This window comes from Vicugna pacos, chromosome 16 (genome assembly GCF_048564905.1).
Source record: "Vicugna pacos chromosome 16, VicPac4, whole genome shotgun sequence".
NCBI classification, from domain to species: domain Eukaryota; kingdom Metazoa; phylum Chordata; class Mammalia; order Artiodactyla; family Camelidae; genus Vicugna; species Vicugna pacos.
The window spans coordinates 4,016,007-4,032,367 of NC_133002.1; the positions used below are offsets into that span (position 1 = coordinate 4,016,007).

At 45.4% G+C, this 16,361-nt stretch overlaps 1 protein-coding gene and 1 pseudogene across 1 annotated transcript in view; both read left to right on the forward strand.

Annotated features, from left to right (window-relative positions):
- BRIP1 (BRCA1 interacting DNA helicase 1) overlaps window positions 1-16,361 on the forward strand; it is a 214,309-nt gene that overhangs the window by 47,616 nt on the left and 150,332 nt on the right. Inside the window, 4 exon segments of the mRNA XM_072940258.1 lie at window positions 2,448-2,580; window positions 11,741-11,895; window positions 14,234-14,399; window positions 14,513-14,653. Coding sequence (XP_072796359.1) covers window positions 2,448-2,580; window positions 11,741-11,895; window positions 14,234-14,399; window positions 14,513-14,653 — 595 coding nt within the window.
- LOC140686271 (hypermethylated in cancer 2 protein pseudogene) lies at window positions 3,118-5,461 on the forward strand (annotated as a pseudogene).

Sequence of the window (16,361 nt, forward strand, 5' to 3'; positions counted from 1 at the left end):
GATATCATATGGTAGTTTTCTTTCTCTTTCTGCCTCACTTCACTGAGAATGACGATCTCTAGTTCCATCCATGTTGCTGCAAATGGCATTATTTTATTTTTTATGTCTGAGAAGTATTTAAAAACCATGTTTTAGAAGCTTGGAACTTTCAGCCCCACCTCCCCTGTGGGAAGGGGGTGAGGGGCTGGATATTGAGTTAATGTTCCATCATGCCTTTGTAATGAAGTCTTCATAAAAATACCAAAAGTACAGGATTCAGAGAGCTTCTGGCTTGATGAACCTATCTGTGTACTTGAAGGGTGGTGCACTTCACCTCCACAAGGACAGAAGCTTCTGTGCTTGGGACCCTTCTGGACCTCACCCTGTGCATCTCTTCATCTGGCTGTTCATCTGTATCTTTATTATATAATAAACGGGTAAACATAAATGTTTCCCCGAATTCTGTGAGCTGTTCTAGTAAACGATCCAACCTAAGGAGGGGGTCATGGGAACCTCCAGTGTAAAGCTTCTTGATCAGAAGCACAGATGACAACCTGGACTTTTACAATTGGCATCTGAGCTTTAGGAGGGGACGGACAGTCTTGTGAGACTGACTGCTTAACCTGTGGGCTCTGTGCTACCTCGTTAGTGTCAGAATTGAATTGAACTACAGGACACCCAACTGGTGTCTCAAGAGAATTACTTGGTGTGGGGGGAAAACCCGCATGTGTTACATGTGGAGACCAGAGGTGCTAGAAGTGAAGGAGTGAGAGCAGAGCAGCCACACAGGACTGTTTTTTCCTAGGCAGCTTCGATGACATATTCTGGTTTTCCTCCTCCTCAGAGTTCATTTTTTTCTGTTTCTTTTGATAGTTCTTACTCTGTTGGATGTCTAAATGTTGAAATGCCTCAGGGCTTGGTTTTGGAACCTCATTTCTTTTCTAGTGCTGGACTCATAACCCTTTGGAAACGCTGGTGAGGCCTGAATCTATGTCTTCCCCAACCTCTTCCTGGAGTGAATGCTATTTTCCGAGGAGTGAATGCTATTTTCCGATACCCAGCAGTGCTCAATATCTCCGTTTGGATACAAAATTTCAACTTTCCAAAACAAACCTCCTTCCCTTCCCCTACCTACTTCTCTCACCTTCCCTTACCTACTTCTCCCACCTTCCCTGTCTTGATTATCTAAGCAAATTGTACCAACCAGTTTCTCAAATCAGAAATCTAAATATTGTCCTTGATTACTGCCTCACCTCATTCAATTTACCAGTCAGTTTTATAAATGCCACCTACACAGTATATCCCACATCCTTCATTCCCACATCTGTCATCCCAGAGCCATCTCTCACCTGGAATGCTTGTAACAGCCTCTTAATAGATTTCTCCTTTCATTCTTGCCTTTCTCCTATAATCCACTCTGGCTTAGAAACTAGAATCATCTCTTAAACACCTAAAATAGATTCTCTCTCTCTCTCTCTTATTTAAAACCCTCCATTTAGAATCTTCCCATTTCACTCTGAATAGAATCCAGACTCTTATCCTGGCTCAGCATGATCTGATTCCTGCTTATCACTCTAACAGTGTGATATTATTGCCTTTTGCCCATTGTGTTGCAACTACATTGGCTTTCTTTCAGGTCTTTAAATAAGCAAAATTTGTTAATCACCTCAAGATCTTTGCAGCAAGTATTCCTTCTGCTCGGAGTACTCTTTTTTTCTGATCCTCCCATGACTGGGTACTTTTGGTATTCAGTTGTTAGAATAAATGTCACCTCAGGGAGACAATAAGGTCGCTATTTTGACATTCAGATTAAAGTAGCAATTAGATTACTTTAACCCAATTTATTGTCATTATGTCAGTGTCACTACCTGCTATTTTCTTATTCATGTAGTTGTTTCTAAATTTGTTTCTGTTTCCTTTTAGTAGATCTGTTTTCCGTGAGAATAAGGACCTTACCTATTTCATTTACTGCTGTATTTCCACTACCTAGTATAGTGTCCAACATAATGACATAGTATAGACATTTAAGCACTCATTCAATTTACAAATGTCTGTGTGTGTATAAATGAATATATTTATATGTTTTCTAGTAATTCCCTTGTGTTAATATGTAACACTGTAATTTCTTTTAGGCTTTTTTGTATTTCCTTTTATGTGCAGTTTGGGATACGCTCCTAAGACATGACTGTCAGCTGGAGAGACAGTCGAGTAAAGCAGTCAAGCCACAAAACACAATTGGGGAATCACGTGCATGTTTCTCTTTTCTGAATAAAAGCTTACTTTCTAGCTGTATATTGACTTTGCAAAAAGAAACATGCATGTTGTTTAAAAGATGTATTAATGAACCCACATTCATTTGGTAAGACCTTCAAGGGATACAAGTCATTGTATCACATTTCTCTTTGTTCTGTTGAAATAGTGCACATAAGGATGATACTGGTTGATGGAATTGCTTTATTTTATTCCAGTTGGTTAGAAGCAAACTCTGAACATCTCGTGGAAAGGGATTATGAATCAGCTTGTAAAATATGGAGTGGAAGTGAAATGCTCTTAAATTTATACAAAATGGGCATCACCACTGCTACTTTTCCCATTTTGCAGGTAAGTTTTTTTTCTACCTGTGGAAGTCATTTCGTGAATTAGAAATGATTTAATAGAGAGTGGTTAATCTAGAGTAGGTGGCAATTTAATTGTTTTAAAATTTAATTTTATTATATAAGTTTGATAATCTTTAAGTGATGTTGTAAATTATGGATGAAAAAGTAGCATTATTAGTTTGAAGGAAATAAGGCTTAAAGGAATTAATTGCTTTGTTTAAAACTAAAAGAACACTTTTAGGTTGTAAATATATTTTGTCAATTATGAAAGTTAAAAGTTTGAAAAACAAAAAGATAAGAAATTTGTATTTTATTCTCCTTAATTTAGAGGTTATAAACCTGACTGTATAGATATCATGGGTGGGATACTGTGAGCCTTATGAAATTATATTCAAAACTTTATGAGTAGGTACTTTTGTACATTTTTCTGGATAGAGGCTTCATGACATACTATTCTTAAGAGTGTCTGGTTCTTGCAGATAAGAATGTTTTTCTTGACAAGCTTCCAAGATGGCGCCGGGGGGGCGGCTGTGAGCGGCGCTCGGGCGAGCGGGGCGGGGAGCCGAGCCGGGCCGGCGGCGGGCGGACGGGGCGGGCGCGGGCGGCGCGGGCGGCGCCGAGGACGAGGCCACGGGAGGGCCGGCCGGCGGGCGAGCGCCGCCGCCGCCGACGCACACGAGGTGACCAGGCATTGATGCACCCCCAGGGAGGCCGCGCACTCAAGGAGGCCACCCCCGCTGGCTGCTGCTCACATGGTTTCTGGGCCCCTGGCACTCCGGTGGTTCGTGTGGGCGGGGCGTGGGGACATGGGGCCCGACATGGAGCTGCCCAGCCACTCAAAGCAGCTCCTGCTGCAGCTAAACCAGCAGAGGACGAAGGGCTTCCTGTGTGACGTCATCATCATGGTGGAGAACTCCATCTTCCGGGCCCACAAGAACGTCCTGGCTGCTAGCAGCATCTACTTCAAGTCCCTGGTGCTGCACGACCACCTCATCAACCTGGACACGGACATGGTCAGCTCCACGGTGTTCCAGCAGATCCTGGATTTCATCTACACGGGCAAGCTGCTGCCCAGCGACCAGCCGGCCGAACCCAACTTCAGCACGCTCCTCACCGCCGCCAGCTACCTCCAGCTGCCCGAGTTGGCGGCCCTGTGCCGGCGCAAACTCAAGAGGGCCGGCAAACCCTTTGGCTCAGGGCGGGGTGGGGCTGGCCTGGGGCGACCCCCTTGCAGCCAGCGGCTGTCTGCGGCCTCCGTCATCCAGGCCCGGTACCCAGGGCTCGTGGATGGGCGTAAGGGGGCCCACACCCCTCAGGAGCTCCCCCAGGCCAAAGGCTCCGATGATGAGCTCTTCTTGGGTGGCTGCAACCAGGAGAGTATGCACGGCCTGGGCCGGCCAGTCTGTCCGGCCACCAGGGAGGCCGGCCTGGGTGGCTGCAGCACTAATGGGAGCAGTGGGGGCTGTGAGCAGGAGTTGGGCCTGGACTTGTCCAAAAAGAGCCCTCCCCTGCCCTCCGCCACCCCCGGGTCCCCCCTCACCCCGGATGACCCAGCTCAGCTGAGCGACAGTCAGCACGGCTCGCCCCTCTCAGCCTCCGCTCCTCCCGCAGCCAACAGTGCCTCTTATGCTGAGCCTGGGGGGGTGCCCCCAACGAGCCCATGGATCTGGAGGGGGCCGAGGACAACCACCTAAGCCTGCTGGAGGGGCCCGGCGGGCAGCCCCGCAAGAGCCTCCGGCACTCGGCCCGCAAGAAGGAGTGGGGCAAGAAGGAGCCCCTGGCGGCCTCCCCTTTTGAGCGGCGGGAGGTGGGGCCCAAGGGTCCCTGCCCTGGGGAGGAGGCTGAAGGGCCAGGGGACAGGGTCCCCAGCGGCATCCTGGCGGGCGTGGCGGCGGGCAGCGGGCAGCGGGCCCTATGGGGATCCCCCATACCCCTGCAAGGAGGAGGAGGAGAATGGCAAGGACAGGAGCGAGGACAGTGGGCAGAGCGGCAGCGAGGGGGGCGGCGGCCGCGCGGGCGCGCACTACATGTTTCGGCAGGAGGGCTACGAGGCGGTGTCCTACGGGGACAACCTGTACGTGTGCATCCCTTGCGCCAAGGGCTTCCCCAGCTCCGAGCAGCTCAACGCCCACGTGGAGACGCACACGGAGGAGGAGCTCTTCATCAAGGAGGAGGGCGCCTACGAGACGGGTAGCGGGGGTGCTGAGGAGGAGGCCGAGGACCTGTCGGCACCCAGTGCGGCCTATGCAGCCGAGCCCCGGCCCTTCAAGTGTTCTGTCTGCGAGAAGACCTACAAGGACCCGGCCACACTGCGGCAGCACGAGAAGGCGCACTGGCTGACGCGGCCCTTTCCCTGCAACATCTGTGGCAAGATGTTCACGCAGCGCGGCACCATGACGCGCCACATGCGCAGCCACCTGGGCCTGAAACCCTTTGCCTGCGACGAGTGCGGCATGCGCTTCACCCGCCAGTACCGCCTGACCGAGCACATGCGCGTGCACTCGGGCGAGAAGCCCTATGAGTGCCAGCTCTGCGGGGGCAAGTTCACACAGCAGCGCAACCTCATCAGCCACCTGCGCATGCACACCTCCCCCTCCTAGAAGCCAAAGACCCGCCTCGGGAGCCTGGAAGGAAGGAGCGGGGGCCGGGCCAGCGGGAGGGCCGGGCCCCGGGGCCGGCCAGCGCCCCACACCCAGAGCTTTAATCCACAGTCTGTACCAAGGGAAGAGAGGAGGGCAGCCAGTGCCCCAGCCCTGAGCCTATGGCCACTGTGCCATGCACTTCCCATCCCGCCCGGCCCAGCATCCTGCTCGGCTCCCCGTGGGGGCTGCCACGGGGCCCGCGGTAGTGGGCCACGGGGGTCTCCTGGGGACCCAGCCCCGTTCCTGCAGGCTGGGTCAGAGCAGCGGGAGTGGGGGCCTCCCTCTGGGCTGCGGGGAGCAGGGCGGCTGCGGCCCAGGGCATGTGTGTGTGGCCACCCTGGTTCTGCGGGAAGCGGTGCTGGAAGGAGGGGACAGAGCCCTCCTTCCTTGAGCCAGGGGTCACCGCTCGGTGGCACCGGGACAGTCAGGGCCCCCACCGCCTACCTCTCTACAACTGAAGAGCCCTCTGGGCCCGTGTGGCTGTTATTCCTACTGATGTGTTCCTTTTTTCTTTCTGAATTTTGTTTTTTAAACCAAAACCAACGAGAGTTTATTTTTCCCCCGGCCCCTCGGGGCTGAGCCTGGGTCTGTGGACTGAATGTACTGGGCGGCCGCCCTGCCCGCCCTGCACGGCTGTGGCCGGGCGCCCACCCTCCAGGCCCCAGAAGCCCTTCTTGGCCAAAGGCTTCCCTGGGCCCCGAGCCCTGCCTCGGCCGCCTCAGGAGAGAGAGTGCTTTTCCCATAGTTTCCGAGGAATATTCTTTGTTTAGAGGTACTTGTTTTTTATTAAGAGAAAACCCCGTGGAACGTTTATGTGAATGTTTGAACTGGAAGGCCGGGGTTGCTGGGGGGCGGGGGGGCTGGACTTGGTGCCCAGGTGTCGGTACGCGTTTCCATTTCTCCGTGTGTGTGGTGTGCGCAGTGCGTGTGTTGCGTTTCCTTCCTTCCTTCCCCATCAAGGTGGAGAGACTTCTGACCTTTTGCTACCTCTTGAATTGGAGAGAACAGGACGCTGGTGACGGCTGCTGTGGCCGTGACACGTGTGTTTTCCTCCTGTCCGTGCGCACGCAGGGGAAGACGTGGTTGAGCGAGTGGGCTCGAGCAGCCCTCCTGGGACCCCGCCTACAGGTCCTGTCTCAGAAGCGGTGCCTGCGTCTCCGGGCACATGCAGCTAGCCGTCCACCCTGAGGGTGTGCTGAGTGTGCTGCTGAGAGTCAGGGAGCTCACCCATGCCTGATTGGCCCAAGTTGGAGGTGTGAGTGCTGCAGCCCCCTGGGGCCCCCCGCGCAGGGGCCAGGAGATGGTAGCCGCTTGGTGGGGAACCAGTCCTTTGCAGCTCCCTGCCAGGCCAGGGTGGGGCGAAGTGAGCACCCCCATCCTGTCCCCTGGGCCTGCGAGAGTGTGACCTCAGGAGAGCAGTGGCTCCTGCCCCTGCCTGGCCACTGCAGAAGGGCTGACCAGAGGGGCGTGTCCCGCCACCCCGAGGATTGGAGGGGACCTGCCCTGTTTTGGCACCTCTGAGCAGTCCTGGCCCATGGTTTCTCTGGTGCGAGGCTGGCTGCCACCCAGTGGTTCAGCTGCGTCTGTGCCCCATCCTCGCCCCTCACTTTGGGCTCCCTGCCAGCCTGAGACACCTCCCTGGGCCTGGAGCCCACTCACAAGGCCAGACCAAGGTCGTGGGGTCGCTCGCCAGCTGGAGCCACGGGGCTGGGCCAGCGCCTTTGTCTTCTTCGTTTTGCTTCGTACTTTTCTATCTTTTCTTTTACTTTAAGTTCAGACCAAAAAATTCCGGAGTCACCCCTTCCCCTCCTCCACCCCTCCAGAGACCCTCCAGCTGAAACAGAGCCTGAGTTCAGGGACGCGAGTGGTGGGTGTGCCAGTGAGGGCGTGTGGGCCGCTCCTCTTCCAGCAAGTCAGGCCCCCTCCAGCCCCTCTGCTCTCCCGACCCCCCCACTCCATCAGCACTTAAGCCACACGACAAAAGTCTGTAGTGGGAGCTGCACACACGCCGCAAGGCGTGGCTTCCAGCGAAGCAGGTGGTTCATGGCAGAGCTTCAGGGACTGGGCGCAGAGGCCCTCACTCGACCTTCGTGCGACATAGTATTGTACCCACCTGAGTATTGTATCGAGCCTTTTCTGTATTTTAACAAGAAAGCAAAACACTAGTTTCCTATTTAAGACTTTAAGGGTTTGTGGGGCGGGCGGGGTTCACAGGACACTTGGTTTGGTTTTCTCTTTCCTTGATTTCACGTGGATGCGTGCGTGTGTGCGAGCGTGCGTGGAGATGTGTTCGAGCCCCACCAGGAAATTAGGCCGTTGGAGGCCCAGGGCGGCTTACAGTTCTCTGCTTTAGTCACTTAATTCCTGAATGTTTCGGAGAAACAGGAAACAGAGAAAATAGCAGATGTCATGTAGGAAAGAGGATAAACAAAAACAAAAAAGAAAAAAAAAAGCTCATACCCAAATTCACAAAACCTATTTTTTAAACCAAAGCACATTTTGAATGCGTATGGAACCTCAGTGGGCTCAGAAAAAAAGATACTAATATATTTATCTCATTGTTTACATAAACTTGGACAGTTTCAGACCTCAGCAGCTGCAAGGCCAGTCCCAGTGAAACCCCACCTACTGCTGGAGGCCCTTCCGAGTCGTCCCTGGATCAGCTCGTGGGCAGAGGGGCCCCCACGTTCGCCTGAGCCCTCCTCCCCAGCCCAGGCCTCTCCCAGCCCAGCTGGCACCAAAGAGCTTGGGTCTGTGCTGACCACCCCCCAGGCCTCCTGGCCAGACCGTGGTGGTCCTGGGCGGCTGGCTTGGTGAGGGTGGCCGTCAGCTCTGGCCGTAAGACCCAAGTCTGGGCTTGGGCCCTGGGGTGGAGGTGCACCGCTGTCCTGCTCCTCTGCCCGAGACCCTCGGGTGGGTTGTGAGGGTCCCTCTCAAGCCAAAAAGCCAGGACCTTTGCACAGCTCCGTCGACTCCAGCGGGTCCCCACCCCCCGGGGACCCTCACCTCCACCCTGGCAACGGGAGGGGCTCACTGGGCCGGTCCTTACCAACACAGACGGTGCAAACACTCTGAACAGTGTTGTTTTTGTATCAATATGTTTGTGCAGTGATGAATGTATTTATTTCTCAGACTTGGGGAGAGCTGGCGGCAGGCCGGGCTCCGCCACCGCACGCTCCCGCCAGACCCAGCCCGTCACAGGGGCTCCTCCAGGATTGCAAAAAAGGTAGAGGAAAAGACGAACCTCTAAGCAAATACGAATCTCAGAGACTCGCAGCATAGCCATACTCCTCAGCCTGTGAAACAAACAATCTGGACCCAGACGGACTTTCAGAACCTCACGCAGCCGTGCGTTACCGTCCGTCGCCACTCGGGGGCGCTGGGCCGTCCCTTCCGCGCCGCCCCCGCCCCCACCGTCAGTATTCACTGGACTCGCCGCGTGCAGGAGTGCGATCTGGGCCGGGCCGGCTGGGCAGGCAGCCCCCAGCCGCCCTCCCCGCGGCCGTCCTGAGTTGGGGTGAGGCCTGGGCAGCCAGGAGAGCAGGGCTCAGGGCAGGGCGGCTGCATCCGTCCAGTCCCCTTGGCTTGGGGGACGAAAGCAGAGGCGCCCAGTCTTAGAACAGACCAGGGATCTCAGCCCTGCCGTGCCCGCTGCAGGGACCAAGGCCCTGCCCAACCCCAGGGTCACGTGGGCGTTACTAAACCTGTGAATCCGATCCCAGGAGTGGAGGGGTGGAGCGGGGCCTGACCAGAGCCTCAGTCTGACATTCCAAAATCAGGGGTGTGGGTGTGCGCTGCCCAGGACCCCCTACCTAGGACCCCCAGATTGTCACCCCACTTTAACTTTCTACCGGGAACCCCTCCCCCTACCTCACCTTGCTATTTATTGCTGTAATTTATTGACCTCAAAAATGCTGCATAACAGACCTCACTTGGGGCAGAGAGGATCTCCAGGGCTCCCCCCCTCCACTTGGCGGGGCCCCGTGGGGCCAGGTGCTGAGGGGAGCCTCTCTGTCCCCCACCCATCACTTGCTTTCCCCTCCCCCGTTGGGGGACCCCAGGCTGGGCATTGGCCCACTCACAAATACCTCGAGGGGGAGGGGAGGGATGGGGTTATAGCTGTTTTGTTTAATCAGAACTGGAAGAGGGATCATGTCCTATAAGCCCTTCCCAGAAAGGAGGAGGGAACCGTGATCGCACTCCTGCACCGGCCACCGCCGCTGTCAGTCATCACATTGAGTTCACTTCCCGCGAGAGTTTGGATAAATTCAGGTCAGAGCTGCAGGTATGCAGCCCTCAAGTGTCATGGTAAAGCAGTCACCAATCTCTCCATTCAGAAGCGTGCAGTCTTAATGTACAGTGATGAGAAACTGTTATTTTATGATCTTTTCATTAAAAGCTTGATTGAAGAAAAAAAAAAGAATGTTTTTCTTTTCTCTTTCTGTTCTTATTTATAGTAATTGACTTTACTTTTTAAAGTTTTTTTTTAGGTTTACAGAAAAATTGAGCAAAAAGGACAGAGTTCTCATATACCACCACTCCCAGCCCCCCCCACACACAGAGATACTACAGATTCTCCTATTGTTAACATCTTGCAATAGTAGTACATTTATTACAATTGAACCAATAGTTACGTTATTTTTAACTAAAGTCCATAGTTTACGTTAGCGTTCACTTTTTGTGTTGTACAGTTCTATGAGTTTGGATAAAAACATAAAGTCATGTATCTACCATTATAGTATCATGTGGAATTGCTTTCATTGCCTTAAAAATCTTCTGTGCTACAGTTGTTCATCTCTTCAACACACTTTATTTCCTCTGCTGAACCTTTGGCAGCCAGTGATTCTTTTTTTCCTGACTCCATAGTGTTGCCTCTTCTAGAATGTCATACAGTTGTGATCATATAGTTTTGAGGTCTTTTCAAGCTGGCTTCTTTCACTTAGCACTATACATTTAAGGTTCTTCCATGTCCTTTTGTGGCTTGATGGCTCGTTTCTTTTTATTTCTGAACTATATTAATTGCACGTATATACCACAGTTTGTTTATCCATTTACCTACTGAAGGACACACTGGTGGTTTCAAAGTTTGGGCAATTAGGAATAAAGCTGCTATAAACATTTATATGCATGTTTTTGTATGGACATGCTTTCTTATTTGGGTAGATACTTAGGAACACGATTCTTGGGCTATAAGGTAAGACTATGCTTAGCTTCACAAGAAACTGCTAAACTGTCTTCCAAAGTGGCTGTACCATTTTACACTCCCACCAGCAGTGAATAAGAGTTCTTGTTGTTCCACATCCTTGTCAGCATTTGGTGTTATCAATGTTTTGCATGTTAGCCATTCTAGTAGATACATGGTAGTATCTCATTGTTATTTTAATTTACAGTCCCCTAATGACACATAGTATAGAGCATCTTTTCACATGTTTATTTTCCATCTATGTGTTTTATTTGGTGAGGTTATCTCTTCAGATATTTTGTCTACTTTTTAATTGAGTTGCTTGCTTGTTGTTGAGTTTTAAGAGTTCTTTATATATTTTGTGTACAAGACCTTCATCAGAGAAGTATTTGCAAATATAATCTCCCAGCCTCTGGCTTGTTTTTTCATCCCTTTAACAGAGTCTTTCACAGAGCATAAGTTTTTAGTTTTAATGCATGTCAAATTTTTTTGTTTGATGGATCATGCTTTTGGTGTTGCATCTAAAAACTCATCACCAAACCCAAAGTCACCTAGATTTTCTCCTATCTTTTCTGCTAGGAATTTTGTAGCTTTGCATTTTACATTTTGGCCTGCTGTCCATTTTGAGTTAACTTTTGTGAAGGGTGCAAGGTTTATGTCTAGATTGATTTCTTTGCATGTAGTTGTCCAGTTACTCTATCACCATTTGTTGAAAAGACCATCCTTTCTCCATTGGATTATCTTTGCTCCTTTGTCCAAAGATCAGTGATTATATTTGTGTGGGTCCATTTCTAGGCTCTGTTTTTTTCCATTGATATGTTTCATCTGTTCCTTCATCAGTACCACACTGTCCTGATTACTTGATTTCCCTTTCTCCACTCTCCATTCTCTCAGCATAATTATATTAATATTCAGTGTGCATATCATCATGTATATATATTATCATTGTTCATGGTGACATCAGGTAATGTTGTAATTATGACTTATAACTATATAATAATTCAGGCATTTGGGTAGCATAGCAGGTCTTTTATGCTCCTTAAAAACCATTTGGTACATTTTTATTTAGTTCATTACTTTTGAAGGGCATTGAATAAAACCCTAATTACCTGAAGAAGTAATCAACCTCCTAAATGTGTAACTTATTATTAAAATGTCTTTGACTCTGAAGAGGATTTGGGAATATGTGGGAATTCAAAACATACTATTAGCACTGTGTATTAATAATGTTTGCCTAAAATTTCAATGAGTATTTCATTTGGGTTTTATTATAGTTGTGAGAAGTTTGTTTTTCACCCTTCCCCTACTCCCCGGTAACTTAATATGGTAATTTGTTGTAGGGACATTTTTCTGCTATCCTTCAGAGAGAAGAAAAAGTGTCATCAATTCATGGTAAAGAGGAGGCAAGAGAAGTACCTATTATTAGTGCTTCAACTCAAATAATGCTCAAAGGACTTTTTATGGTACTTGACTATCTTTTTAGGCAAAATAGCAGGTAAGTGAAGATATCTGATCTGTATTTTTCCTCTTAAAAATATTAGCCTTATTGGGAGCTAAATTACTGGTACAGATTTAGACAATTAATATTAGTTATCAGTAAATAAAGATATTTAATTAATTCAGCATTAAGTTTATAGGCTTCTATGACTAAATTTAAGTTTTAAGTATAATTTAGGTATGTTTCTTCCAGTATCAGAAAGTCTCTTTCTTTCTTTAATATATTTTTATTGAAGTATAGTCAGTTTACAATGTTGTGTCAATTTCTAGTGTATAGCACCATACTTCAGTCATATAGGAACATACATATATTTGTTTTCATATTCTTTTTCACCATAGGTTACTACCAAATATTGAATATGGTTCCCTGTGCTCTACAGTGTAAACTTGTTATTTATCTGTTTTATGTATATCTGTTAGTATCTGTAAATCCAGAACTCCCAGTTTATCCCTTCCCACCCTCTTCTTATTGCATAAAACCTCTAATATAAATATGGAAAATGAAAAGCAGTCAACTCCCCATACACTACTCCTTAAGTTATAGAACTACCTGGTTCCAGTTTTTTTTTAAGAGGTTTTTTTTAATGATAAAATATACATAACATAAAATTTAACATTTTTTAAATGTGCATTTTAGTGGCATTAAGTATATCTGCATTTTTGTGTAGCCATCACCACTGTCCATTTCCAGAATTTTCTGTCATCCCAAACAGGAACTCCATGAAATAATATTTCCCATTTCCCGCTTAACCACAACCTCTGGTAACCTCTTTCCTACTTTTGATCTGTGGATTTGCCCTTTTTGGGTTTCTCATGTAAGTAGAATCATATAATATAATGTTTTCAGGGATAATCCATGTTGTAACCTACCAGAATGTCATTCCTTTTTCTAGTCAAATAATATTCCATTGTATGTATATACCACATTTTGTTTATCTGTTCTTGTATTAATGGACATATGGATTGTTTCCACCTTTTGTCTACTGTGAATCATGCTGCAGTAAACATTGATATACAAGTATCTGAGTCCCTGCTTTCAGTTCTTCTGGGTGCATACCTAGCAGTGGGATTGCAGGATCATGGTATAATTCTATGTTTGACTTTTTGAGTAAACAGTGTACTATTTTCCAAAACAACTGCACATTTTACATTCACATAGTTAAGCACAAGATTTCCAGTTTCTCTACATCCTTGCCAATATTTATTATTTTCTGTTTTTTGGATGATAGCCATCCTAATGGGTATAAAGTGGTATCTCCTTATGGTTTTGATTTGTATTTCCCTAATGGCTAGAGATGTTAAATACCCTTTCATGTGCTTATGTCTGTTTGTATATTTTCATTGGAGACATGTCTACTCAAGTCCTTTGTTCATTTTTGAGTTGGGGCTTTTTGTTACCGTTGTTGAATTGCAGGGGTTATTCTGCTGATTAATCCTATGTCGGATATACACTTTAGAAATATTTTCTCCCATTCTTTGGGTTGTCTTTTCACTCTTGATAGTGTTCTTTGATGCACAAAAGATTTTTAATTTTGGTGAAGTCCAGTTTATTGATTTTTTTTCTTTTGCTGCATATGCTTTTGTTATCCAATAAACATGGCCAAATATGATGTCTTGGAGATTCTCCCCTATGTTTTCTTTCAAGAGTTTTATAGTTTTTAGCCCCCAGTATTTTTATAAAATTCTCTCCACATATTGCAGGGTTCTTGACTTGAACTTTGAGTTTTGATCTCTCTAAGGGTGAAGATAACAGTCAATATTATTGTGAGGACATGATAGAGAATACCATATTTTTTTCTGTTTAAGCTTAGGTGTTTATAGCCTCTTACTGAAAGAAATTATAAGCTGGATGGGATCACAGAGATCATCTGGTTTAGTACTTTTATTAAAAATAGATGAAGACGGAGATCCAGATTTTAAAGGAACTTGAAAATTTTGTTAGTTTCTGAAACTTACAGTAAAAATTGTCTTTCTGTTTTCTCATGCAAAAAGAAAGTTTAACCCACTTTTTAGTTTCTTTAACAATAATATTGCTACCTACTTTGTAACTAACGATGTAACTAACATAGAGTGCAAAGAGCTCTGGACTGGGCTTTAGGAGGCCTGGATTTTGATTCTGGCTCTGACATGATTTATGTAATCTTTGAACACAGGGATGGTAAGTGATAAAGTGTGGATGTTTAGATGGTGTCTAATCTTGTACGAAGGGATTGACTCTAAGGTTTAATGACTTATTTTCTATCAGAATTACTAAATTTAATTATTGGTGGTGATTGTTGGTGGAGACATTGTTATCTAAAGTTTTGTCATTTAATTACCATTTTATTTTCATTTAGATTTGCAGATGATTATAAAGTCGCTATTCAACAGACTTACTCTTGGATAAATCAGACTGATACTTCAGATAAAAATGGGTTCCTTGTTCTACCAAAAAATAAGAAACGTTTACGACAGAAAATAGCAGTTCATGTGCTAAATTTTTGGTGCTTAAATCCAGCTGTGGTAAGCTTATCAGGCAGTAAAAGAAAACTCTTCTTGCTCAATACCAGCGATTAAATTAATGTGTTTGACTCTTTTAAAGATGATTTTATGTATCTAATATTGTTTTCTTTTAGGCCTTTTCAGATATTAATGGCAAGGTTTGGACGATTGTTTTGACATCAGGGACATTATCACCAATGAAATCTTTTTCATCGGAACTTGGCGTTACATTTACTATCCAACTGGAGGCTAATCATGTCATTAATAACTCACAGGTTAGTTTTGTTTTGAAGGCTCCTAGTCTTTACCTCAATATAATTGTCTATAAACAAATCAAAAGGTGCCTGAAGTATTAGCAAACAGATCCTGATAGGAAATCCAACATTTCAGTTTTAGAATAAAAGAAAATTTGTCAGCTATTTGATAGTGTTAACAAAAGGAAATACCAATAAATAACATTGCTTCAACCCAATGAGTAAAAATGTGCACTTTGGATGTAAAGACTGTATTGCACTTTCCTCATTTAAATCAGTTTTAAATTTTTTAATAAAAATGAAAAAGAAAACAAAAATTCAACTTTTTTTAACCATAATTCCTAATTGTATAATTATTTGTTTATGTTTCTCTTTTCTGTTAGACTATGGTATTTTCTTATTCTTTATACCCTTATCCTTCCACTGCACCTAAACTAATACCTGTTATAAGTTAACAAGTATTCAGCACATGTTTGAATATCTGAAATGAATTAGAAGTATTCTTATGACTCTATGACTTAAGACTTTAATTTTTTATAACAATGCCATATAAATGTTACTTCAGTTTTCCTAGGAACATTTGAATTGTCATTTATCAATCTGCCTTCTGTTTCTTTTTTTTAAGTGGTTGGCTACACGCTTAATACTTCCTGTGTGGCTAATACAGTTCTAGTTCTTTATAAAGCTATAGTTTTCAACCAAGGAGTATTTGTGGGAACTACTGGCATTTAGTACGTGAGGACCTTGAATGCTAAACTCCTGTAAATGAGAATTATGCCTTCCAAAAGGCCGGAGTGCTCCTGTTTAAAAGGAAAAATATGTGTTCCACATTTTCAGGTTGTTTTTTTTAGAGGCTCAAATAAATCTGAGAAGTTATTAATAAATTCAGCATATATGTTCTCAGAAGAATATTGTATAGGTACTATGTGCTCAGTCCAGTGCACAAAAATTCATTTAAACTGTAATGTCACTAAATTAATAATAATAATAATAAATGTTCAGCTGGATTCTGTTTTAGTATTTTCCCCAATATTTAAAATTTTTATTTTATGTATTTTATTTGTGGTAAAATAGACATATCATAAAATTTTACCATCATTTTTAAGTATATAGTTCTGTTTTATTAAGTATATTCAAATTGTTGTATGACCAATCTCTAGAACTTTTTCAACTGGTGAAACTGAAATTCTATAACTATGTAATTCTCCATTCCTCTTCCCTCCCAGCCTCTGGTAGCCACCATTTCTGCTTTCTATCTTTATGAATTTGACTACTCTAAATGCCTCAGATAAGTGGAATCACAAGGTATTTTGTGATTAGTTTATCTCATTTAGCATGGTGTATTCAAGGTTCCTCCATTTTGTAACATGAATCAGAATTTCATTCCTTTTTAAGGCTGAATAATATTCCACTGTATGCTTGCGTGCTCGCGTGTGTGTGTAGCACATTTTGTTTTCCACACATTTGTTGATTCCCTGAACTTTTTATTTAAGAAAATAGTAACTTGAGAAAAGTGGCAAAATGGTATTAATACAGTGAATATCTTTATACTTTTCACCTAGATTCATCAATTGTTAACATTTTGCATATATATATATAGGAGAGAAGAGCAATATTGTAAAATGTTAATGATTACATTATTTTGAATAAGCTATTAGAAAGTAATTTGTTGATATGACACTTTGCCTTTAATTCATTTAGCATGTTTCTCCTCTGAACAAGTATATAA